Genomic DNA, 25,715 nt, shown 5'->3' with positions numbered 1-25,715 from the left:
AATCCTTATTGTACACAGACGTGGAGGGCAGGACACAGGTCGCCATGTTTTGTGCACATATTGACAGGTTCAGCAAGGCTCCTGTCGATCGTCTCAAAGATATTCTTACTTAGGTCAAAATTAAGCCAATTCTCTGATTAGATAGAAGATAATAGAGGGTGTGAGGCAGTGGTCAGCAACCGGCGCTCTATGGTGCAAAACAGATTAAATAAAAAAAAATCTGATCTTTTTTTATTATAGATTATTTGTGCTTATATTCCCAGAAACGACAAAGTCATGTTGAATGTAGCTCTTTGAGATGATTCAAAGAGCAGTTTTAAGACACTAGTAACAGTCTGTGGCAAAGTCAATTTTTTATTTTTTAAACCAAAGCATCTCTTAAATTTGCAGTTTAGATTTGAATAAAAGGGTTAAAAGGAGAAAAGGGGCAGGTTTTGCTTAGAAAAATATGTCCCTGGGGTAAATGAATAAAGGTTTGTGTATAAATGCTTTAGAGCCTATCAAATACAAAATATTACGCTGGCTGCGAATCAAGGCAGCGACATTGACGGATGTGAGGTCCTCTGCTGGCTCTTCAAAATAAAAGCCTCGTTTAAGTGCGGGGTGAATCTCCTCCCTGCGTCAGAAGTATGGTTTTGACTCACATTTTAACGGAAAATTTAAAAACGCGTGCATCCCCCAGCAGGGCTTGTTGCTCTCCCTCATGCAGTGTCCTCTTACTATGACTGTTCTCCCCTCTGAGTCAGGACTTTTACTTCCTCAGAGACAGTTTCCGGTGTGTCACAGGGAGGGGGAGCGTGCCTCTGTGTAATGTGCTGACGCCGCTGCATGCTAAATTAACTGGACGCAGTCATCAAGGGACGCTTCTCGCGCTCACCGCCGGAGCTCACAGTGCAGTAAGTAACCCGACTGTATGCTTTGTTTGTTTTTTTGTTTTTAATGGCACATTCAAATTGAAAGGGAAGGCGCGTGCACGTATGTGTGTGTGTGGATTTTTTTTTGCTCTGCTGCTGCTGGATGTGTGGATGTGGCAGACTGATACTAGTTGAATCTGGGACGCACAGCTGGACACACATCAGGATGCGGTTAATTAGCCGTTTATGTCATCATTCAAATTGTGCTCGATACAGATTTCGTCGCGCGCGTGCACACACGCTCAAAAAACGCATCCAGTCACATTCCAGATTTGACTGGACCCTGTCGGGTCGTTTATTCAGTCACAGCGCGTGTTTACACTGCGACCACCATGTCGCACACTCACATTAAAATGGATCTCCGGATCACAGTATTGATGTGATCTCTTTGATGATCATGAGCCACACACACACAGCAGGTTAATGTGTAGCCACGCAGGCCGCCTTTGATTGGCTGCGAGTGAGGGGAGAAGCAGCAAAGATCAAAAGTCCAAAGGTCACTCCTCAGATCTCACCTCCATCAGTAATGATCATCCATTAATTATTATTATTGTGATAATAAACAGCAGCAGGTTTACTGTTCAATATTTGATTATAGCTGAGGGAGGGAAGGAGAAAGGGGGGTCGGTGGGTGTTTAGTTCCCATCTCGTGAGAACCCCGTGAAGTTTAATTCGATTTAAAGAGACAGCACATCTGCACATCTGCCAAGAAGAAAACCCAAGACACTTTCTGCACGGCTGTCAATCCAGCAGCCATCTTTGGTGCAATCGCAGGTAGAGTTTCATCATGCTGCTCCTCCAGCTGCTGCTGCTGCTGTAACTGTAGCACACACTCTGTGTGTGTGTGTGTGTGTGTCAGTGTCTCCCACTGGAGGAAAAACACATGAACAAATGGTTAAAAACCAGATCAGACTGGGTTACAGTGACCCCCGTCGCACACTGGGTGGAATGAGCACACTGCAGCCACATACACACACTCAGAGCCGATGTTCTGTGTGGTGCAGGGTTTTATTCAGTGAATGCCACTGACTTCACATCAGGCTCTATAGTGGATTTAGGAACGCTAACATGCTTGTACACATGCAAGAGGCCCGTCAAGTCACTTTATTTGTTTTGCAGTTTGAAGACAAAGCCTTCCTTTGATGTAATAGACGACACAGACCTGACAGTCGTGACACACGTAATAAGATATACGATTATTTACAAAGAAAATGCTAGAATTTGTATCATAAATAACAATACCGTTGAATTAAATACATAATAGAAGCAAATAACCTATGAACAACAACACTGTTTTACATTTAATGAAGTATCTTTTTACAAAACATGAAATTCTTGAGAAAAATAAGTGCAATTTCAACAATATTATACCTAATTTGACCATTTACATATCACACTGGATATTTAAAGATAACATTATGATTAGAATATAATTGTAATGTGAAATTTTAACAAATTCATGCTGCGGGCCAGATTGGACCCTCTGGCGGGCTGGTTCCGGCCCGTGGGCCGTACGATTGACACCCCAGGTGTAGAAGGAGGAAGCAAGTCATCATCATAAAGGGAGTTTGCGACTGTCTTGAATACAGGAATGAGACAATCTACAATCTGATTCTCTGCTCTTCTCAGACGAAGATGAAATCGATTCAAGTCATTTTAGGGCCATAATTCAACGATATGTATTGCAGTATCATTTCTTTTTGTCTCGATAAGGTGAAGGTTTAAGGATTTCTTTCACTCTCACTCAGGAGCAGAAATCAGTCTCACTGTCTGACATTTGTTGTGATAATGATCAATTGATCAATATCAACTGATTTGAATTGTTTTATTGTAACAACTGTGTTTTTGGTAATATCAACCAGCCTGATGTAACTTAAATATAGGGGGGGGGGGGGAATGTAGGACAGACATGTTACATGTGCTGGCGAAAGAGCCCTGATGAGTCACAAGCCAGGGTTTTGAATGGAAGCTAGATTATGTCATGTAAAAAACTATGTGTGTGAATTAAAGAAAATCACATTGACCTACAAGAGAGTGACAATTTTATTTTCAGTGACATAATAGACCTTGGTGAGCACTCTAGCCTTTGCAGCAAGACGACTCTATGTCAGCTGAGATTGGCACAGCATGCCCCGCGGCCTTTATGTGGAGATAAAGCGGTAGAAGATAGATGGATGGATATTAGAACTTTAAAAAAAATCAACATTATTTTGAATATTTTATGAATATTATGATATCATGTAAAAGAGATTTTTTTTACTTTGGTAAAATAAAGGTTATAATTATAATAACAACTACATACTATGATAATGTAAACTGTCGTAATATAAAGTTTTGATGTAATCGCTGTGGTTGACAGAATAAAGATAATCCAGTCCAATCCAACTTTATTTATAAAGCACTTCAAAAACAGCAACAGCTGAGAGAAAGTGCTGTACCGGAGATAAATAAAAGAGATAAATATCAGAGATAAATAAAACTAATGAAATATAGAAACATTAGACCTAATAGAGATAAAAACAAACAGTAAAACATACAAGAAAACAATAAAAGACTGTAAAAAGTATATAAACAACACAAGTCACACAAGAAAAACAATAAAAAAGACAAAACCAGCATCTCATACTGGGTTGTTTTAATCACATATAATCGCCCAAACGTAGCACAACCCTTGACTCGATCACGTCGTCCATGCACAGGATTCTTGTCAGTCAGCGAGAGCTGCTTTTCTCCTCAGCCACAGTTAGTTTGGGGGTTGGTGTTCGCCCATGAAAAGCCTTTGCAATTTAGCGCTTCACAACCCTCTTGTCAGGTCGGCCATCACCATAGCAACATTATGCTGAATTAGAAGCATGGCAGTTCAGAGAAGAAGCTCTTTTTTTTTCACCAGTCCTTGTGTCTGCAAATTAAAACCAGAAGTGACAGGCGGTACCCTTCAGAATTCCAGGAATTTGATTTTGATTTTTGTCGAGTTGAGTCAATTTCCACTATTGAGAAGTTGAGCTTTCATTGTGCATGTTGCCACTTAGAGCATGTACTCCAGGCTACTGGGACCTCATTGAACCTTAAATCATCACCACGGTTCACACTGTTCACTGTTATCTGACAAAAGCTGATGTGATGATTAACAGTTTCCTTTTGTCCAGGTAAATATGGCAGCAGAGATCTCCACGTCTATAAACATCAAGGAGCCGCGGTGGGACCAGGCGACGTTTGTAGGTCGTGCCAAGCACTTCTTCACCGTCACAGACCCCAGGAACATCCTCCTCACCAATGAGCAGCTCACGCACGCACACAAGATCATCACGGACTACAGGTGGGTCCATCACAGATTTCGGGTCGCGACCACAGGAGTGATCTGTGATTCAAAGCCGTTATTGGAGGAAGTTTGCTTCTTTGCCGTCTCTCAGGAAAGGCGTCGTGTCTCCCGGGCTGACAGAGGATGAGCTGTGGAGAGCCAAATACGTGTTTGACTCGGCCTTTCATCCCGACACCGGGGAGAAGATGATCCTGATTGGCCGCATGTCAGCGCAGGTTCCAATGAACATGACCATCACTGGATGCATGATGACGTTTTACAAGTGAGAGCTTGTTGTCGCCTGTGATGTCACTGTAACCTCTTTACATCTGTGTACAGTACAACCATCACTGTCACCATGCATTTTTACCATTGTTAATAGGCCAATTGTTTTTATTGTTTATCTTAGCATATCGTTTTTTGTTTTTTTTGCTGCTTATATTTATTTTTGTATTGTTGATGCAGCATTTTGGTCAACTGAGGTTGTTTTTAGACATTCTTTAGAAATAAATCTTGTATTATTAGGGTTTTTTGACACGTTCCAAGTCAATTTGTGTGCTTTCTAACAAAAACCAACAGGCTGCCTCACAAAAATGGACCTAGACTATTACCTAGAATAGAATAGAATAGAATAGAATAGAATAGACTTTATTGTCAGTGCACATTAGACTTCAACCAAATTGTGGGTGCTCCACACAGCAACAGTGCACTAAAGGTACTTTTTTTTTTTTTTTACAACAAACATATAAATAAACTGCAAGATTTTTGAAATAGAATAAAAATAATAAGCCAGGACTGTAAGGTGTCTGTATGTTAGTGTGTCCGTGTGTGTGTGTAATCCTGACTCTGTTAAATCTTGCAGGACGACTCCAGCTGTGGTCTTCTGGCAGTGGATTAATCAGTCTTTCAACGCAATAGTTAACTACACCAACAGGAGTGGTGACGCTCCCATCACAGTCAGGTAACCGGCAGACATTTTGGCTCATATCTCATATTAACCCTTTAGATCTACGGGGTTTTGTGAGGACATATTTATTTGTTTTGGTGTTGTTTTATTTGTGAGTAATGGGACCGTTGGCTCTTCTGTTCATCTGTTCACAGTCAGCTTGGCACAGCTTATGTGTCTGCCACCACAGGGGCAGTTGCCACCGCTCTAGGACTAAATGCACTAACAAAGGTATTGGTCCATCTAACCCCACTCTCATCTCATTTTGATGTGTTGACCTCAGCAGATGTGATGTTAGCCGCGCACAAATAGTCTCTTTGTCGCCGAAAAGCCGTATTATTTACAGGGTCACGCTCTGGGATCAGCACGTTGTCATGCCTGCTTTTATAGTGACTCTACTGTACATGCTGTTTCTGGAAAAAGCTGCGCTACGACCTGAGATAACCTCAGACTTAGGTTAGCCAGGTTTTCATTTTGTCCTTCCTTGTTTTCGAAGCATGTTTCGCCTCTGATTGGACGGTTTGTGCCATTCGCTGCTGTAGCCGCTGCTAACTGTATCAACATCCCACTGATGAGACAACGGTAAGGAGGACGCACACTGGTGTTCTTTTACAAAAGGTGAAATAAAAAGAAAGCGCGGTGGATTTCCTCGGACTTATTTTGCTCTTGTTGTCTTCAGAGAACTTAAGCACGGCATTCCCATCACAGATGAGAACGACAACAGGTTAGGAGAGTCAACAAAAGCGGCACAGCAGGCTATCTCTCAGGTTGTGGTCTCCAGGATCCTCATGGCGTCTCCAGGAATGGGTATGAATCTCTATGAGACACTGTGGCTCTACTCTGGATGCTAATTGCATCCTGTAAAGGTCAAGTATGTAACATTTAATCACTTTATTATAGGCAGAAAGTGTATAAGTACATCTAGTGCCACCATGTTTCAACAGCCAAGCAGAAACTTACTTCACAAAAAACCACATCATTTTTGGTATGTGCCCTGACCATCTTTGGAAAAGGAGGAGTGAGCAGAACATTTGTTACAACCTGCACTCTCACCATTAGACGTCACTAAATGTTACATAATAGACCTTTCATTCAAATATTAAACAACAACTTTGCGATGTAACTGTGTCGTAACACTTGACACTCTGTGTCTTTCCAGCCATTCCTCCGTTTCTAATGAACCATTTGGAGAAGAAGGCCTTCCTGAAGGTGAGTGTTTTCCTGGATCACACAGACACGTTCTACGTTTGCTGCAATAGTCTCCTCAACGTCCTCTCCCTCCATGTTCCCACACTGTCTCTGGCACTTGGCTCCTCACAGTAATCACACACCAGAGCGATGAGAAGCACCGAGGCCATGAGGCCATGAGGCCACTCCACGATGAGAATTCTCTGCTGCTTTTGTGTCCGCCATTCATCTTTTTTTGTTCTCTTCTGCCTGGTCTTTTCAGAGGTTCCCATGGATGAGTGCACCCATTCAGGTCGGCCTGGTGGGATTCTGGTGAGTCGTCAGAGACGGTCACTTTTAATGTCACGTTCCACCAACACCGCACAGTCCCAGTTTATAACAAGTGATGTGAAATCTCTATGTAATTCAATGATTTACTGTATGTCACTGAAGTTATGGTGAGGAATGTGCCCCTCAGAGAAGTTAACAGTAAACCAGCAGTTTTTTTGCAGTCTCTCTCTCCTTTTCTCTGTGCTTCCTGAAGTGAACTCCACACCATCTCTCTAAAATGTGTCTGTGGTGCATTCACACCTGAACTGAGAGCTGTCTGCGTGTGATCAGATCACCTGAGGCACATGTTAAAGCTGCAGTGTGTAACTTGGACACTTTGCCCTGGTCTCTTGTCTCACGTTTTTTACCTGATTATAAACCAGAGCCCAGAGCGTTTAGGCCGAGCAAACGTACAGTATATACAGACGCGATGAGAATGTGCAATGTGTCGTTACTCTATCAACACACCTGAGCAAAAAAGTACACAGGATGTTTAAAATTGTTTGAATCGGATTGAATTGTGAAATTTGGAAATAGGCCACGGTTCAAAGTTCGCTTGGCTCGTTTTCATGAACGAAAAGTTTGTGACTTCTGCACAATATTTGCTACTTTAAATCACTACATGACACAGCAACACATAAAAAGGCGAAAACATTCTTCCTCAAAAATGTGATCCACTGTGTGAGTGCTAATTAATAAAAAAAAAGTATATAGTATGTATACAAACACTATACATTGTACAAAAATGTATACAAATGTTTGCAAAGCTAAAAGAGATGGATGAATAGTCTCTAATATAAAGTGTGTACACACGAAACAACCTGCATGAAATATTTCTCCCCATTAGAGATGATAATGGAAACAGGAAGTAGTGGACACTGTGTCTCAAAGATGTCCCGTCTCTTTTTCAGTCTGGTGTTTGCGACTCCCATCTGCTGTGCATTGTTCCCTCAGAAGAGGTGAGTGAGGATCTCACTAACCCGTCACTAACTTGTCTCGTCCTCTGAACGTCTGCATGATTCTTCTCTGCCTCAAGCGTTGCATAAAGTTCACCGATGTCTGTCTGTGTTTGACCCTTTCACCCCCGCATTCCTCCCATTAACCCACACCATCCCCCACCCCCATCCAGCTCCATGTCAGTCAGCCGCTTGGAGCCCGAGCTGCAGGAGAAAATCCGGGCCGACCACCCGGGAGTGGAGAGAGTCTACTTCAACAAAGGTCTATGAGTGAGCAGCGCACTCCACCAAACACTGCCATAACACAGCTGCAGGCTGGCTCCTCACCTCTCGACTCGCCCGACTCCTCATCCAGTGTGCCAAAAAGTTAGGTCTGTGTCTCCTCATTTTCCACCGTTCAGATCTGATCTGAGGACTCCCTCTCTCAATCTGTCTCTCTGAAATCAGATGTTTGCTTTTGTCAGTGTGATTCTACTGTAAATTGCTATTTTATATGATTGGTTGAGATGACAAGTGTGATTTATATCACAAAGGTTAAGTGGTCTTTTATTTTCCAGTGCATTTTCTTCGAGTTGGTCACTTTATCGTGTGTTGCCATCGTATAATTTTGACACCCTCTCTTACGTGAGGTTGACAGATATTGTATTATTTTTGAATATGGTCATATCGTGACATTTATTAGTCAGCGACCTCCGCAGTTCGTACATTTGCCAAATATCTACAGTAGTCCAGGTCATTTCAAAGAGCTCACTCACTTTAATTCACTTTATTTTTGCAAATGGGTGACATTCAGTAAGCCTCGTGGCCTCTGGACATCTGAAAACAATTCTCCAGGGATCCACTCAATAAAATGTGATGCTCTAGTGGTAATGGCAGCCATCGAGGGGCCAACATGGTGCTATTTGATGTCTTTATAACCAGTGTTTATCGTACTACCTATTCTGCAAACACGCACGAACAAACCACTCCAAGCGTTTCTGTATGTTTTGTGGTCACATCAAGGGTACGTTCAAAAGAATCCAGCAGTGACCAGATCGGAAACGTCATTCACGATCATTTCAGATAAAAACAACAACAACAAAACACCAGCTCTCATTCACGATCTCCAGTTTAAACAACAATGAAAAAGCCTCTCTGGGTGAAAGTTAATCAGGAATTTCAGATGATGATATTTGATCATGCTCATTCACGCCTTAGAGATTAGTATGGAATCAATCATCCACAGTATTACATTTCCCTTTCTGTTGTTTGTAAGGTTTATATGTCAATTTGTGTGAGATATGAAGTATTGGGGGACATCGGGGGAAATGAATTGCATTGATCTTCATGACTTGTTATATCTTTCTCCTCATTTGGACTTTAAAAGGAATACTTCACCGATTTGCATGTAGCTTTGTATTACTAGAATAGGGCTAGTATTTTTGAAAAATTGTGCTTCCCAACCTCTGTTTCTCCTGACTTTATTCGTCTTTTTTTGTTACGTGCCCACCAGTGACACGTGGTCCTGTTAGCGTAACTCTTAGCAAAGATGGCGGACACTGTTTACATTCTGGGAATGAGGTCCCGTCCCCCTACGAGTGGGTCTAAAAACTGCGGAATTTAGCGTTGCAGTTTCAAGCCTCGGACCAAGTGTCACTGGTGGGCACATAAATGCGGAATGCCTCATTCCCAGAATGTAAACAGTGGCCGCCATCTTTGCTAACAGTTGCGCTAACAGGTGGGCAATAACACAGACAAGATATTTCTCAACATATGGGAAACTGAGGTTGGGAAGCAGAATTTTTCAAAAATACTAGCCATATTCTAGTAATACAAAGCTATATTTTCATCTTGTAGAACATTATAATGCAGAATGTGGAGCCTCTCAGCTAAAAACCTTGGATCTTCAACAAACCCCTGCTTTAAGGGAGAAACAAGTCATTACATGCAGTCACATCGGCACATACTCTTAGGGCCCCGTCCACACGGAAACGGGTTAAGGTGAATGCACAGAATTAATTTTTTTTGCCAGAGAGGCGTTCTATCCATACGGAAACAGTGTTTTAGGGGACAGGAAGTGGTATTTTTGTCCGCGTAGACAGCGAATACACTTCTTTAGGAAAACGTGTCATGTGTTTGGAGATTGTTTGACTGCTGGCAATGAAAAGTAACTAAAGTCAGTGTGAAAAGACACTAGATATCATTAGAACACGTCTGTAAAGTCGCTAGATATGCACACGGAAACAGCACGAAATGAAATTTTCCTCGGACTTAGTTCATTCTATCTCCTTTGCGTTTTGCGTCGTTTCAGGGATATTTCCAGAAACTACGCCGTCTTTATGGGGCGATCTTTTTTTAAACACGGCAAAGAAAAAAGATTGTTTTCCTTTCTTGCCATTTCCATTTGGACGTGGCCTTATTCGTGGCCTGGTTCAGTGTGATGCTGTGACTGTAAACTCTTGTCACATCAGCCAGTGTTTTAGATCACATTCATCCACAAGTCTGTGTTTCCTTAAGAGCCGCTGTATTAAACTGCACATACTGTAGGTAATTATAGTCCAGGCTCTTATCCGAGAGAGACTATACAAAGTGTACCAGATTTATCAAAAGACATCTTTAAATCAGGGATTTGAGTGAAACAGATGGACTGAAGTCACAAATCTCAGAATAAGTATTTCAACCTTTTGATTATTTTAAATATAGCTGTATGTTGAAATCATTAAGTCCAATTCATGCAAATGTTTACATTTTAATTATTATTTTTTTTTCAAAAACATCAAATGCTTGTGAACATCGGTTTGATTTTCAGTGCATTTTTTTGCTCATTGTGGTCTGTGATTTCCGTGAGGTGTTAAGTGTTTAATATACTGTAAATTGACTTAAATATAAATATATATATCAATGTTGCTGTCAAAGTGTCTATTTCAGGTGATTCATTAGGGGTTGAAGCTGATCTGTAGCTGGTTCGAAGTGAGCAACGTGATTCTAGGTGACTGAATGTAGCATTTTTCCAAATACAGCTGTTTTGTGGTACCTTGGTCCAAAAAAAAAAGAAGCACAATATTGTAACAGATTAAAAATGCTGCACATTTTTAAAACATGAATAAATCTGTTCAGTTTTCCCGACACCAATGCTTATCGAGAACTTGTTTATCAGTGAGAGAGAAAAGATGATAAATAATGTAATTAACCTTTGGTACGTTCATTCATTCATTCATTCATATTTTTACTGCTTTATCCTCCACATGAGAGTTGTGGGTCACTGGAGGTGTGGCACACTCTGGACAGCTCACATTCACACCTACGGGCAATAACCTCTGCATGTTTTTGGACTGTAAGAGGAAACTGGAGTAGCTGGAGAACATGCAAACTCCATGCAGAAAGGCATCACCTTCAGACCGAACCGTAGTCGTTCTGATACAAGCCAACAGTGGCCGCCACTACTGCACCGTGCGGGCCTTTGATACATGTCATATCTAAATATTAATTAAACCTCCGTTTCTAATGAAAACAAATTTGCAAATCACTTTTACCACTTGGTCAAATGAAGAATAAACTTAAAATCCTGATGCTGCTGCCGTTTGTTTAATTCCATTATAGAGTAATTAAAGGTACATTTGACATTTTAATCTTTTACTCATAAAACTTGACAGAAACGCAGTAAAGAGCAGTGTAGGGCTTTTATTTTCTTTTAAGGAAGTGACTCTTTGTCAATTTTATGCATTTTTTCCCAATCCCAACTTCCTCTGTTGTTGTGGGAATGAGACATGTATCTCAGGTCCACTGTCTGATGATTGAATATCACATTTTTCTCAGGAAATTCTGAAAAAAACCTGAATATTTTTTGGGTGAAATGGCCCTTTAATGTGTTTAAAAATACACGTTCACAAGCTTCAACCTACCAAATAATTCATAATGTCACCACAGCCAAAGCACAATTCAAATGCTGAAATAAAAATAATAAAAAAGGCACCTGTTTTGCCGAACACTGAGATGCTGTTATCACTCTACAGCGCCATCTTGTGGCTGAAATTGAAAACAACAAAGTGACGTTTAAAAAGGCAATTTATTCCAAGGCACATAATGTTCAGGAGAACGTGGAAAGAACAACAAGCCTGGACTTGTCGCTTAATTTAACTGCACAAAGATCGAAGTCCGTGTGGACAACTTCACGAAGCAAAGCACAAAAACAACAGACGTGGCGTCATAACACAAAGACGTGGTGACAGCAGCAGAACGTAATCCTTCATGGGAAAGATTCTTCTGCACCACCAGAGAGGTTTTGACACAAGTCAATGGATGGCAGGAAAATAGTGATCATCTTCAAACTGGATAAAGCAAACTGTAAACAAAAAAACAATATAAACTGAGCTGTCACACCTGCAAGACACAGTTGGTCCAGTTTGAGTGCACAAAAAACCCCAAAATGACTTAATGTATCAACGTTTGTTTCTCAGTAACTTATTTGGTGGAACAGCAGGGACACGGTTTCTGATTGGTCTGCTGATTGTGCTCCTGTGTGCAAACCATGTACATTATAATAATCGTACAAAAGAGAAGAGAAATGGAAAAGGTTGCATAATTCAATGGGGAAAAAAGAAACACGGTAGCACCACTAACATTAAAAACTAAATAAATGATATCCAGCCTTTTCACAACATAACTTATCTTTGCAGCAAGCCAATAAAGTAATCCAAGCACAAACAGTTATTCATGTATATGTAACTTCACAATCACCGACAAACAGCTTCATATTTAACCAAAGACGCAGAGAGTCGACACTACTAAAAAGATCAGTCGCTTCTCTCTCTCTGCTTTGACCTTATCTCAGTTCACTCTCTGTGCACGTTATATATCCAAGGTAACATCCGTACAATGCTATCTTTGGAATGTGTTGGACTTTGCCAAGGTGGCACTTGGGTCAGACGGACGTATACATCTCACTTCACTGGTGAAGTGTTGCACAAACATAAGCTTCCGAGCAAAATCTTCTTACAACTGAGGTGTTTTTTTGTTTTTTTTTTTGTCTTTGCGTGTTCAGATATTACACATTTCCGGGAGACTGACACTGAACATTGACATTTTGATTCAACGATTCCATTGTTTACATAGGATATAAATGGAAGGAGAAAAAAGATAAATAAGGATAATATAAATACTCTGGAATAGAATAATACAACAGTGTTATTATAATTTTCCATTTTAGGAAAATCAGATAAAATATAACTCTGTAGTGTCCACTCTTAAAACAGGCACCACTGTTAAAAGGTCTTTGGATAGATGGTAAAGATTTTACTGGCAAATGACCACAAAATGCAGAGCTGATCCTCACTCTGGTTCCTGGATGTGGACACCTGCTTCAAGGTTCTGTAGATGCTTAATGTCCCTTCACACAGTGCTCAGGGATCAAAGTGTCAAAGCTTTAGGCAAAACGAATGCACCCAATGGCAGTGACCTCACCTAAACAACGTCTGCTGCTGAGGGAGAAGAAATGATCTCAGCACGCGCTCAAGAACATGTGATCTGCTGGTTGAGCTGAAAGAAAACAAGTGACACATAAGCTTTCAACAGTGCTGCCTCCAGGCACCTACAGCAGATGGACAGGCCATTAGTCAGCATGGCCTAACCTTTAATAAATACAATTACTATCTACTTCAGCTAACAAAGGTCATCACAGCCAGACCATGTGGGCTTTAAGTGCTCAGCAGAACTCCTCATCACCCAGCGCCTCCCCCACCAGCAGAGAGTGTTTGTCGGGTTCACTGAGAACCAAACTGTTGAGCGAGTGCTTGTCGGACCGCAGCGAGTTGATGGAGGCCCGGCTGTAGGTGATAATGCGGTCCAGCAGGCTGAGTTTGGGGGACGGACGACGCACGTCACCCATGCCGATGTGGATGCTGACATCAGACAGGCTCCTCTGCCGCCTGATGTTGCCCAGTCGAGCCTCCAGCTGCTCTGCACTGGGCTTAGTGTAACTAGACAAAAACAGACAAATATAGACGGGTATTATCGTCTGTCCTGAGGGACACCGTCACGAGCAGATTGTACTAGATACAGGAGCGAGGACTTCAAACCCTGAATGTGTCCTCACAGAAATCTTTATGGATGCACGTGGCCACAATTCTGAGCTCACATGAACACAATCTGTGCTGAGGAGGGATCAGACACCGCCTCCTCAGCTGATGTCTGATCTGCAACAGTTTAATTTTCCTTTACACTAATCAGAGCTCATAAAACAAGTAAAACGAAGTACGCAAAACAAGATGAAAGGTTTTAACAAAGCGACAGCTCGTTACCATTTGAGTAGAAGGGAGGACAAAACCACAGAGACGGACGACAGTGCCATCGCAGCAGAGCCCATCCACGGTTGTAACACCAGTCCAATGGGAAGGAAAACGCCTGTGAACAGTTCAACTTCATATAAGTGCTTTGAACAAATGTTTTTTTTTTTAAATGGTCACTGTCAGTGTGATGCAGGCGCCCACCAGCAGCAATGGGAATCCCAACGAGATTGTAGATGAGAGCAAATATAAAGTTGATCCTGATCCTCTTGACAGTCTTCTTAGAGAGGTCAATACTACCCACCACATCCAGGAGGTCGTTCTGTAGACAAAGAGGTTTGAATCAAAACTGCAGGGATATTAAAACATTTGTATTAAAATGGGTATTCAACCACTGTAAGAGGCAATACTGGCTCTGTAGCCAGAGTAATGAGCACTGACACTGAAGACACACATAAACAATATAACTTACTGCCTATTAAATATTCTGCTTTATTATACGACACTGACCGTGATGCCGCATGTCCATACTTCCCAGACATTAAAACAGAAATTAAACTCTCACCCTGATCAGCACCACATCTGCGGCTTCTATGGCCACGTCTGTCCCAGTTCCTATGGCGATGCCCACATCGGCCATGGCCAGAGCGGGTGAGTCGTTAATGCCGTCGCCCACCATGGCCACCCTCTTGCCTGCTTGCTGCAGCTGCTCCACCTTGGCCACCTTGTGGGAGGGAAGTACCTCAGCGAAGACTTTCTTGATACCAACCTGGAGGACAAGCAGAGACCAACAGGCTCAGAAAGACACAGAGACATGATGCAATATTATTTTAGGCATTCATTCAAAGTTGAACCCATAACTATTAAAAATGTTTTAACAGTTGTGTAAAAAGCAGAGCTTTTCACTCTAAAAATACTGTCACGTTGTCAATGTCCAACAACAACAGCAAACTGATTTTGTACAATTCACACATTTGTCGTACCTGAGCAGCAATGGCCCGTGCTGTCTTGCTGTTGTCTCCGGTCATCAACACAACTTCCAGACCCATGTTAGTCAGAGTGTGTACGGCAAGATCAGCCTCTGGCTTCACTGTGTCAGCTATGGCTATCATCGCACACAGCAGGTCTGCGTCGGAATAGAAATATTTAACAATAAGGCCACAAACATTTAGTGAGAATATTGTAAAGAATAAATATTAGCCTCACACTTAATGACAGATACTCCTTACCATCTACAGCTACTAGAACAGCAGTGCGTCCTCTGCGCTCATGCTCTGTCATGGCCTCATCTATATCAGGACTAACATGCAGGCAGTTCCTCTTCATCCACTCTCTGTTGCCTATTAGGACAACGTAAGTGGCTGTGGGGACCGAGCCTAAACACAGAAACACAAAGGTTAGATGAACTTGTACTTGATTCACCTTAATGTTTCCTAATCATTGATTACTTTGATTTATGTTACACAGGATGAGATGTAGACAATCCTAAGTGCCCGTGGACTCTGCAAGGCAGGCACTTCTGCTAAATCCATGACTACAACAGTGTTTTAACCCTCGTTTCGATATGTCGCGCAATTATTTGCGTTTCAAATGCCAAAATTTGTGAAGGGTACCAAAATAACCGTTTTAAACCACATCGTGATAAGCAGAACTGCACTGCACTGCACATTTCCCAACTCACTCAGTGGCTGTGGGTCCATGATGAGTGGATGTGAGTTGGTGGTCATCCGGGTGTCACTGATTTGGACGAGAATACTGTTGCGTTGGTTGTTGTCCTCACTGTCACTGTCCGCCTGTTTCAGCAGGGTCTCCGTGTTGCTGACCTGACACCGGATGCCACAGCCTGGCACTGCCTGAAAGCCCGTGCATGTGCCGAGAGACTCCGTGCCAAGATCCTGCTCAAAGAAATAGAAGTTTAATATAAGACTGAATTTATATTATGCAGACAACAAGTTATGGGAGATTTTTTGAAAGATGGAGAATGGAGATAAAGACCGACCTGTTTGCAGTACTTGGTAATCGCTGCTCCCAGAGGATGTTCACTGTTGTTCTCAGCTGTACCCACGATGGCAAGCAGCCGGGAACGAGGCATCTTGTTCCCCTCCACAACTATCTTGACTTGGATAACCTTTGGAGCCCCATATGTGATGGTCCCGGTCTTATCAAACACCACCGTCTGTACCTGCACTTACCAGTGAGAAGAAATGGCACAAGTCAACAAGAAATACAACCACACTGAATGTATGTGGTTCAAGATATTTATTCAGAGCTAAGTATAGGCCTGGTTTTGTAAGCTTGTAAAGCAGATATTTCAGTGTTTAAATTGACAGTTGGCCTGGCACACGATTGGCTGACTACATACATATAGTGTCAGGGGTGTCAGAGTGTCATCATTAACAAACCTTATGCGCCATCTCAAGCGGCTCCCCTCCCTTTATCAGAATGCCATTTTGGGCTCCAACTCCTGTGCCCACCATGACAGCTGTCGGGGTTGCCAAGCCAAGAGAACAGGGGCAGGCAATGCATAACACTGTTATGGACGCCTGGAAGGCAAAGCGAATCACTGCCTCGGACCTGGAAATGCTCTTATCATAACCCTGCAGGAAGAAAATGGGTGCTGTGATTATAAATAAATAATATTATCAGATGCGGGGATATTGATTTTAAGATCAGTAATAAAAAAGGAATAGAGAAGAGAAGAAGACTGATGCTACAGTCAGACATTCAGACTCACAGGAAAATATTTCTCCACTAGTGAGAAGTCCAAAAACCCAATGATGATCCAGGCGAGCAGTGTCACTAGAGATATCCCAACAATGAAGGGAACAAAGTAGCCACTGATCTTATCTGCATACTGCTGGATGGGAGCCTAAAAATATAAAATGTCAGAAATCACACACCTTCCCAGGATTACCCTCAGGGCAGGTAGACACAGTGTAGCAATGACAGGATTCACCTTTGAGGTCTGAGCCTCCTCCACTAGTTTAACAATCTGACACAGCGTCGTGTCCATGCCAACATGTGTAGCACTGACGAGCAGAGAGCCGTTCTGGTTAATGGAGCCTGCGATCACAGTGCTCCCAGGCTTCTTCGTCACTGGCATGGCCTCACCTGGAGTCACAAAGCAACAGCTGTTGAGCAAACACGACAATACAAGGCACCAAAAAACATCATCTGGAGGAAATACTGGTGCTGCAGAAGAAACCCCAGCTCAAATAATCACCAAATACATGACGATGTTTTCTGACTGAGTAATGATAATAATTATAATAATATGATACATTTAAGTTTGTTATAGTTATAGTAAAATGTATCAATTAATAAAGATGCAGGTAAATTAGACATTATAGCACAGCAACCTGATTTTGGGTATTTGTTGAACTATTTTCTTTGATTTTCACCTCCTCTGTTTAGAGCATCTCTTCACATCTGTCAGTGCAGGTACATTTTAGGTTTAAAAAGATAATAATTCAATATCAGAGAACAGTCAGAGCTGGATCCACACTCACATTTTAAAAAAATGTAACGACTAACCTGTGATTAGTGACTCGTCAGCCATGGAGTGTCCCTCGATGACCCTGCCGTCTACTGGAAACTTCCCTCCAGGAACGACTTTCACCACATCACCCCTCTGCACCAGCTCAACATCTACCTGCTCCTCACTGGAAAAAATGGATTTTAATGAATTAGGGCTCCTAAGTTCACAGCATGCTTCCTGTAGTGAGATATCTTACCATATTACTAATAGAATAACCCCAAATCATCTAATATCAATACGAGAAATGTGCCAGGGAACAACGTGTGGACAGGTACCTGATAACAGTCATGTCACTGCTGAGATTGACCACTGTGGCCTCGGTGGCTTGTAGAGACATAAGCTTGGACAAAGCCTCAGATGTTTTACTCTATATGGAAGATGCAGACAGAACAATTTTTAAAGACTTTGTTCATTTTAATACTTTCGAAAGATATATTGAATGTTAGAGACATCGTCAACAATAATAATAACAATGAGAAACACCTTAGCTATCTGTTCCAGCCAGCGTCCCAGAGAGATGAAAACAAAGAGCATAGGTGGTGTATCGAAGAAAGTGATGGGGTTGACTTTGGCTTTCTCTGCTATGGCTACTATAAGAACCACCAGTGAGTAGGTAAAGGCTATGGACGTAGCTAGAACTATAAGCACATCCATGTTGGCAGATCTGTGTTTGAGTGCTTTGTAAGCTTGAATGTAGAAGTAGCGACCTCCAATAAACTGAGGAGAGGAAAAAAATAAAGAAAGGTTATAATCAAGGAACCACAGACTCCCCTGTCGCTCCTGAATACGTTTGTCTAAATAATCTGAAAATGTGCTGCTGAAATGTCCCTACGATTCCTGGAATGGACTTACCTGTACTGGGACACAGAAGAGGAAGGAAAGGAGGTTCATGATGGAGAGGCCTGGCAGCAGCTGTCTCTCCAGGAACATGGTGGAATGGTAATGATTGCGGTCCTCTACTGTAGCATTGTGGTGGTGTGAAGCATTCATGTGGTGGTCCATGATAATCATGTAGATCATCATGCCCATCACAGGCACGCAGAAAAACAAGCTGATCAGGAAGGATTTCCTCCACCTTAAAGAGAGTTTTGTTATTTTTACTTTGTAAATTAGTTTTAAATATTTGTGCGACAAAGCAAGCGTACACAGAGCATAATATATACACACTGCTGACAAAAATCAAAACATCTGTAATAGTATGCCAAATTAATAACTGTACCATTATTAGTTACTCACTGTTTTATCTCTTTGCTGTGGTCGAGGTGACTGGCTGTGCGATCTCTCTTTACCAAGGATGAGTCGAACCCCAGATTCTACAAATAAAACAACCCAAGAACTGATCAAATTAAATCCTTTTGCTTCAGATCTTATAGTGTATGAAATGTTCTGCAGGAGAAGGTAGTACCTCGATCAGCTTAATGATGTCTCGCGGGCCTATGATTTCTGAGTCATACTTCACATGTGCTTTGTTGGTTGCCAAGGCAACAGAGGCATAAATAATCCCCTTTTCTCTCATAAGACTGGATTCAATTTTGTGAACACAAGAGGCACAAGTCATTCCCCTGACCTGAAAGAAGGCAGAGAGGAGCACAAGTAGAGAAGGGGACAAAAACATATTAAAAAGGATATCAAGAGGGAAATGTATGATTCACCCACTGCATGTATTCAACCTCCTTCTCAAATATGATTGAATTTATTTACAGATTTAACATTACAGAAATAGCTTAAGGCATGTCATTTATCTTTTCTTAAAAAAAACACAAATGGTAACTCACCACTAGTTCTAGGTTTCCATCTGAACCTTCGTAGTTCTCCATCACAGAGGCGGTGAAGCCCAGCTCTATCACACACTCGGCTACCTTCACAGGGTCAATGACTTCAGGGTTGTAGCGCACTTCTGCTTTACTGGCCATTAATGCCACCAAAACAGAGTAGATACCTGGAGAACATTAAAGATTTTCTCATCAGCCTCAAATTACCTTACTGACATATTTAAATATTTATGTGTCTTTACAAACCAGGTTCATTCTTGAGGTTTCTTTCGATGTTTGCCACACACGAAGCACAGGTCATCCCTCCAATCTGGATATAACATTTAGATTGCTTGTCTCCGTTGTGTCCCTGGGGCATTTCTTTGCGTGGATCACTGTCCATCTCGATATCTTTCACAGGCACTAAACTTGTTGACTTTGTGACACAGGGTTCTGGTGAAGGCAGCAGAGAATTGGTTGCTGTGGAAAACAAATTATAGTAATTAAAGGGAAGTATAATTTGCAGTTAGTTATGACGTCTCAACACTGCAGAGTGGCAACATAGTGAAGCTATATTCTGCACTATCTATAGACAGCTATAAATTTAAAGCTGCAGTGGATAAACATTGATGTTTTTATTACTATGTGACAGAGGGAGCGTTTGGGTGTATACAGCAGCAGTGCAGGGGCAGGCAAGGATAGTTTAGTCCATCAAACTGCTGAACTACTAGCACAATGTTGCTGTTGCCTTTATCTGTCTTAACATAAAATGAACCACTTCCATTGAGCAGGAATGTTGCCGAGCAACACAATATCAGGTGACATACAGAGAGAGTTGTGTGGAGCCGAGAGAATTATTTTACAATGGCTTATATGAAGCAGGCCTTCATTTATATTTAAAAGTTACACACTACAGCTTTCAATCGTGCAAAAAGAAAAAGGGCTTCATCCATTTTGCTATGTTAATTTGGCTGACACAAGCACATGATCTGTCCTCTCACCTGGTAGGAAGGCATCAAATCCCATGTTCTCTATAGCCTCCCTGAGCTCCTCCGGTGTGGTCAACAGGGGATCATACTCAAAGATCCCCTGGTGTTCAGCCAGAGAGACCTGGGCTGATACCACACCCTTCTTTTGAGAGAGCATGCCTTCGATAGACTGAACACAGGAGTCACATGTCATGCCCTCAATGTGGATATCAGCTACAGATGCCAGAGGCTGTGTGAAATAAGACTGTGAAGCAGGTGCAACTGTCCCTGCGGACCGAGATGATGACGAGGCAGGTATGGGTGATATGGACACAGGACTTAAAGGGCCCGTGGAGTCCCAGGGTTGAGTCTTGAAGTTTCCCGGAGGCAATGCCTCAATTGCTTGCTGTAGTTGAGGCACTGTAATCTTTAGAGGATCATAGCAGATAGAAGCCTTCTCCTTTTCCAGAGAGACCTCCACTGAGGAAACACTAGGCAGCAACGAGATGTTGTCCTGAATGTTGACCACACAGGAATGGCAATGCATGCCTTTCACCCTGAGCATGACTAGTGTTAAATCTATGAAGATTTCAGTCTCTTCTGGAATCTCTGATTGTGAAGCAACAGTTGGCTTTTGAGAATCAAGAAAATGTTCGATTACATTGGGGGACAGCTGCACAGGGCGGGGCTTGCACTTCACAAAAGCCTTGAAACCAGCCACAGCAATCTGGTCGATGATGGTCTGGACGGTGATGGCTTTGGGGAGGTACAAGACTGCAGCTTCCTGAGACTCTAAAACAACTGTGGGTAATTAAGACAAGTCAAAATTAAAAATATAACACAGCATAAAGTGAGAGAAGTATTTCAACATGAAGATGATGTAGATTTTTATACTCCATACGGCACACAAAATAGAACATCAAATCCGTAGTTGGCAAATGTAATCCTATCTCTTAGCACGTAACTCCTTATAACAATGCCAATTAAAGGATTTCATGGAGTCAAATTCCATGGGTCTAACTGTCAGTAATAAACCTGCCTGACTGTGCTGACATACACAATAACAAGACACCTGTGACCTGCGTTACAACATTCTAGCTCAGAAGTTATACATGACTACAAGTTTATTAACAGGTCAAGTACATCACCTTTGATCTTTTCAATCCCTTTCAGTTTTCCTATCTTCCCTTCAATGGTGCTGGTGCAGGAGTGGCATGTCATTCCTTTAATGCCCAGCTTCAATAGTAACACATCTCCCTGCCTTATGTGAGATGCAGACATGTTTGAGGCTTTTTCCACCAGGCTGTCAGGTGTGGGGACCTCTGAAGACGTTAGGCTGGCCAGCAGCTTCCTCAGCTGCAGTGCTGAAATCAGGGAGGGAACAAAGGTGATGGAAAGACCCATCTCAACCTGGCTCTTGCTGACATCCAGCACTCCCTGAACCTGGGATAGCTTCTTTAAAGCCTCCTCCAGGGCTGCAGGTGTCAAATCTGAAGTGGGTATCAGCTGGGTATCTGTTGATACCAGCATAGCTGGGATGGACTCTGATAGACTTGAATCAAAGCCCATGTCCTCAATAGCCTCTGACAGAGACTCTGGACTCTGTCGGTTGCTGTCAAATATGATGGTGGCATTGCTTTGTTCTAAAGACACCTATAAAATAAAAGTAAAGTTATGGGTTAGACTAGGTCAAAACATGTAGCATTTCCTTTACAGATTAATAAAAGCAAACATAGATATGTTTCATATAGCAGAAGAGAGAAACTAGTACTGCTATACTATGATCATTATTGTAACAAAAGAACTTTACACTGCGGGGGGGGGGGGTGTAAATCAGTCAGTGGCCTTTGAAAGCTTACAGGATATTCTGCAGGACAATGAGTCCTAGCTCCCCCTCTTTTGGTAGAAGCAGCAAACATGTGACACACTGAAGGTATCACCAGACTGAGCTGTAAGCTACAGACTATGGTGCAGATTTAGTAGTAAGTCAGTGTGCCTGAGAATGAGAGATGGGGGAAGGCTAGGAATGAGACAATAACTGTTCTAACAAGAAAAAAAAACCCTATTCACTCTTGTCTTTATAGATTACCATGAAATAACCCAGGCACTAAATTCTCATCCAAGACACAAATGACATTTCCTGTTGGTACAAACAGCATTTCGACCTGCTGTCACAGTCCTGCAAAGGGCAGAGCTCTATTTGGAACAAACTATTACATTATCGTCTCATTTAACCGCAGCCTGAGGGATAAACATACAAAATACAAAACAACAGGCCACAACCATTGTAATTTAGCTCTAGGCTTTGTCTTTTCATATGGCTCAAGTAACAGCTAAAATAAATCAAACTACATTACCCTATGGACAGCAAACTTTACTTAATATAATTTATACATATTTGCTCTTTCCATGTTTAAAACATACTGCATCATTACAACATATATGATAGTCATTTCAGATCCTGTTTTTAAAAAAGAAATAGGAAGCAAGTTTTTCTGAGTCAGCAGATTAAAAAAACAAACAAGCAAATGAACATGGAAACATACATGGCACTAAAAATAAGAAGTGTGTTTATATCATTGCAAACAATGCATTTACCTTTATATGTATCACTCCTGAGAGAGACCCGATGTGCTGCTCTATGGACTGGACACAGGAGTTACAAGTCATACCCACCACTCCGAGGGACACCGAACGTAGACTGACTTCCTGTGCCATGATTGTTTAGTCTAAAAGGAAAGCAAATAATATAAAGTTTATTTTCCCTCTTGAAAGCCTCACAATGTCAGTGTAAATGATGAAAGAAAAAGATAGTTATCTCTATAAAAAATAACATTAAACATTAACATTATAAATACCAATCATTGGCTATTGGCTTTTACACTTGTTACACTGTTATATGGTTCTTAGGACTGCTATGATTAACCAATTATTAATTGATTTCTAAATTATCACAAACTATTTGATAATTTAGAGGTTTTTCTTTTTTATAACTGAAACATGTTAGCGAATATGTTCAAGTTTCTTTGCTCCACATAGGTTTTGGGGAAAAAAACACTGGTCGTCATTTCTTGATGGTTTTTTTATTTGTTTTTAATATGGTTTGTATTTACAACTCAAAGCCTTGAAGGCATAGGAGGGAAAATGAAAAACAAATTATTAAACCATTTGTATTAAAGTAAATCACATTTCTCAAAATGTTAAAACATTTGAATTAAATTTTATTGCCATTTCTCTTAATGTAAGGAATATCTGTCCGTCTGTGTGTGTGTGTGCGTGTGTCTGTCTGTGTTTGGGACAAAGTCATCAAAGGCAAGAGTTACATGATGACTTTGAAAAAAGAAAAGGTAGCAGGGACTGAGGAGATGAGGGGAGGAAGAATCCAGAAGGAATGAGGATGAGGAAAAAAGAATGAGGATGAAGGAAAACATCAGACTGAGATAAAAGCGACTGAGGAGACGAGAAAGCAGCTGGGTGGAGAACCTTGAGCTAATTTTAAACCTGCATTCGGAAACTCTGAACTGCATTTAAAAGCTTTGAACTACGATGAAGAAGGATGAAACTGGGAAGAGAGGAAATGAGACAAAGAACTTGGAACTGGAGGAGCATTACACCTCTGCACAGCCTGCCAGAAAATAGTTTGTAATTCTTTTTATGTAAAATGTGTAAAAGGAGTGTGATGACACCCATCTAAGTGAAGGTATTTTTGTCTGACTGTCCGAATCGCATAACTGTCCCAATGGGTCACTTGACATGCTTCAAACTTGGCACGTGTCTTACTAAGGGCTCCAGTGTGGCAGAAATGCAACAGATGCATAGTTAAAGGATGTGTTATGCACGTAAATCGGTCACTGCCTGAGATGCAGGTACTGGATTAAATGAAAGTGAGGTTTGGCTGAACAGTTCAAAACAAACCTGATGCAAAACAATGAACAACAAAAGGAGCTGCACCAATGATACAAAGCCACTCCCTGCTTCTAACACATTCACTTGAAAAAAATGAAAATGTATTTATATATAACGTACAAGAAAGGGTAAAACCAAAATGGAAGGTTAATAATTTCACGTTTCTGCAACAATGTGATTGATTGAGCCATGAACAAAATCATAGAAGCATGAAACATACCATTGAGAATAGAAATGACCTGCCTATTAATTATTCTGTCAGTGATAAGTGAGAATAAACAACTTAGAGGCAACTTGGATCTTTTGGCACTGGATCTCTATGACGAGGAAAAACAACCTATCAATGTTCAGGCTGGACAAAGACTATTCCAGCAAGTCGAAAATAAATCTGTTGTTTACCTTGCTCCTTTTGAGTAAAACAATTCCCAATCGAAAACGACGACATATAATATTACAGAAATACTTTACAATAAAACCTCAAACGTTTTGTGACTTGTGCTGAGTAAAATTTCTCTTTCTCCTGAACTTAATTTAGCCAGAGTTCAGGCAGTGAGCTAGCTTGACTAAGCTAAACAGTGTGTTCAACTTTTATTTTTCAGTCAGCTATGCTGTTTAAACAGATATATGTCCATCCATACTGAACTAAACTGACCGCCTGGAAAATGCACATTGTTCTACAATCGGGATGAAAAGAGAAAACACGGCTCTTACCTTATTCAGGAGGAAGTCACAGAATGTTTTTAAAGCCGACTGTCAGACTGTGTGGCTAAATTTAGCTAGCATGCTAGCTAACCCTTTCCTTTCTACGCTGTGTTACAAACAGCAGCGCGGACACCGCCGGGCATCTCGCTGCCTGTGGGAAACAACTGCGTCTACTGGAGTAACAGTTTCTTTTCCCCTGTTATCAATAAATTCAATTGAGGAAGCCTGTTGTTGTTTCTGCTTCACATGCCGACGTGACTGACGGTTGTACCTCAACGAGGCGGAGCTTCGACGTGCGCCACAGAGACCCATGGCAACAGAGGGGGAAATTGTTGCCCTGAGTCCGGTCTGTCAGGCGCCCAGAACATGGCAAGCATTTTTATATAGGTGACGTCATATTGACCTATCGTAATTTCATTGATGAATTGTAGTTGTATATATCTGTGACGTCATTCTTACTGGTCAAAACTACAGATACATGATAAACTATTCCTGTTAAATTCTGACTATAAAACCTAAATAAATAATACAAAAGTTACAAGTGTTACATAAGTGTTTTTATGGCTTTAACCAGTTATAATACAATATAATTTAATAGTATTGTTTTCAATACTCCAGATCTAAGTTGCAGAGAAATATGTATCAGATATAATTGAATTTATAATGTTTAAATCCTTTTTTCCAATATATTCCAGCTTCACTTTATTTAATTTCAGTGTATCTAGTGTTTGATTAATTTTTCTTGAAAATATTGTCAATTGTAGGCCTGTTACGACATAGTATAATAACCTTTGTGTTACTGGATTACATTGCTTCTGCTTATTACAAATTGATTTTGGTGTGTGTGTGTTATCTATAAAAAAACAATAAATTATTTATAAATATAAAAAACAACGAGACCTGACCTGATGTTCAAAGCTGTCCAGTTTTCCAATGCCCTTCTATAACTAAAACCCGGTTACAAATATTTTTTGTTTGA

The 25,715-nt window shown here is 41.2% G+C and overlaps 2 protein-coding genes across 2 annotated transcripts; one reads left to right on the top strand and one right to left on the bottom strand.

Moving 5' to 3' along the window:
- The first annotated feature begins 767 nt into the window (after nucleotides 1-767).
- Nucleotides 768-11,159, top strand: sfxn1 (sideroflexin 1). The gene is made up of 11 exons (XM_058649945.1): nucleotides 768-896; nucleotides 4,061-4,230; nucleotides 4,325-4,495; nucleotides 5,075-5,173; nucleotides 5,314-5,389; nucleotides 5,655-5,740; nucleotides 5,838-5,965; nucleotides 6,318-6,367; nucleotides 6,609-6,658; nucleotides 7,567-7,614; nucleotides 7,785-11,159. The coding sequence occupies exons 2-11, from the start codon at nucleotides 4,067-4,069 to the stop codon at nucleotides 7,879-7,881; spliced, it is 969 nt and encodes a 322-aa protein (XP_058505928.1). The 5' UTR covers nucleotides 768-896; nucleotides 4,061-4,066; the 3' UTR covers nucleotides 7,882-11,159.
- Nucleotides 11,160-11,637: 478 nt separating this feature from the next.
- On the bottom strand, nucleotides 11,638-25,025 carry atp7a (ATPase copper transporting alpha). Its single transcript, XM_058649944.1, has 23 exons — nucleotides 24,746-25,025; nucleotides 22,727-22,857; nucleotides 21,277-21,781; nucleotides 20,162-20,929; nucleotides 19,428-19,640; nucleotides 19,185-19,348; nucleotides 18,815-18,976; nucleotides 18,646-18,722; nucleotides 18,262-18,484; nucleotides 17,893-18,126; nucleotides 17,685-17,776; nucleotides 17,406-17,533; nucleotides 16,828-16,982; nucleotides 16,606-16,740; nucleotides 16,274-16,468; nucleotides 15,871-16,053; nucleotides 15,553-15,766; nucleotides 15,101-15,247; nucleotides 14,855-14,997; nucleotides 14,437-14,640; nucleotides 14,076-14,193; nucleotides 13,887-13,989; nucleotides 11,638-13,565 (listed from the first exon to the last, which is right to left on the bottom strand). The coding sequence occupies exons 2-23, from the start codon at nucleotides 22,844-22,846 to the stop codon at nucleotides 13,292-13,294; spliced, it is 4,557 nt and encodes a 1,518-aa protein (XP_058505927.1). The 5' UTR covers nucleotides 22,847-22,857; nucleotides 24,746-25,025; the 3' UTR covers nucleotides 11,638-13,291.
- Nucleotides 25,026-25,715: the final 690 nt, after the last annotated feature.

This window comes from Solea solea, chromosome 14, assembly GCF_958295425.1.
Source record: "Solea solea chromosome 14, fSolSol10.1, whole genome shotgun sequence".
Taxonomy (NCBI): domain Eukaryota; kingdom Metazoa; phylum Chordata; class Actinopteri; order Pleuronectiformes; family Soleidae; genus Solea; species Solea solea.
This window is presented reverse-complemented; position numbering and strand designations above follow the sequence as displayed.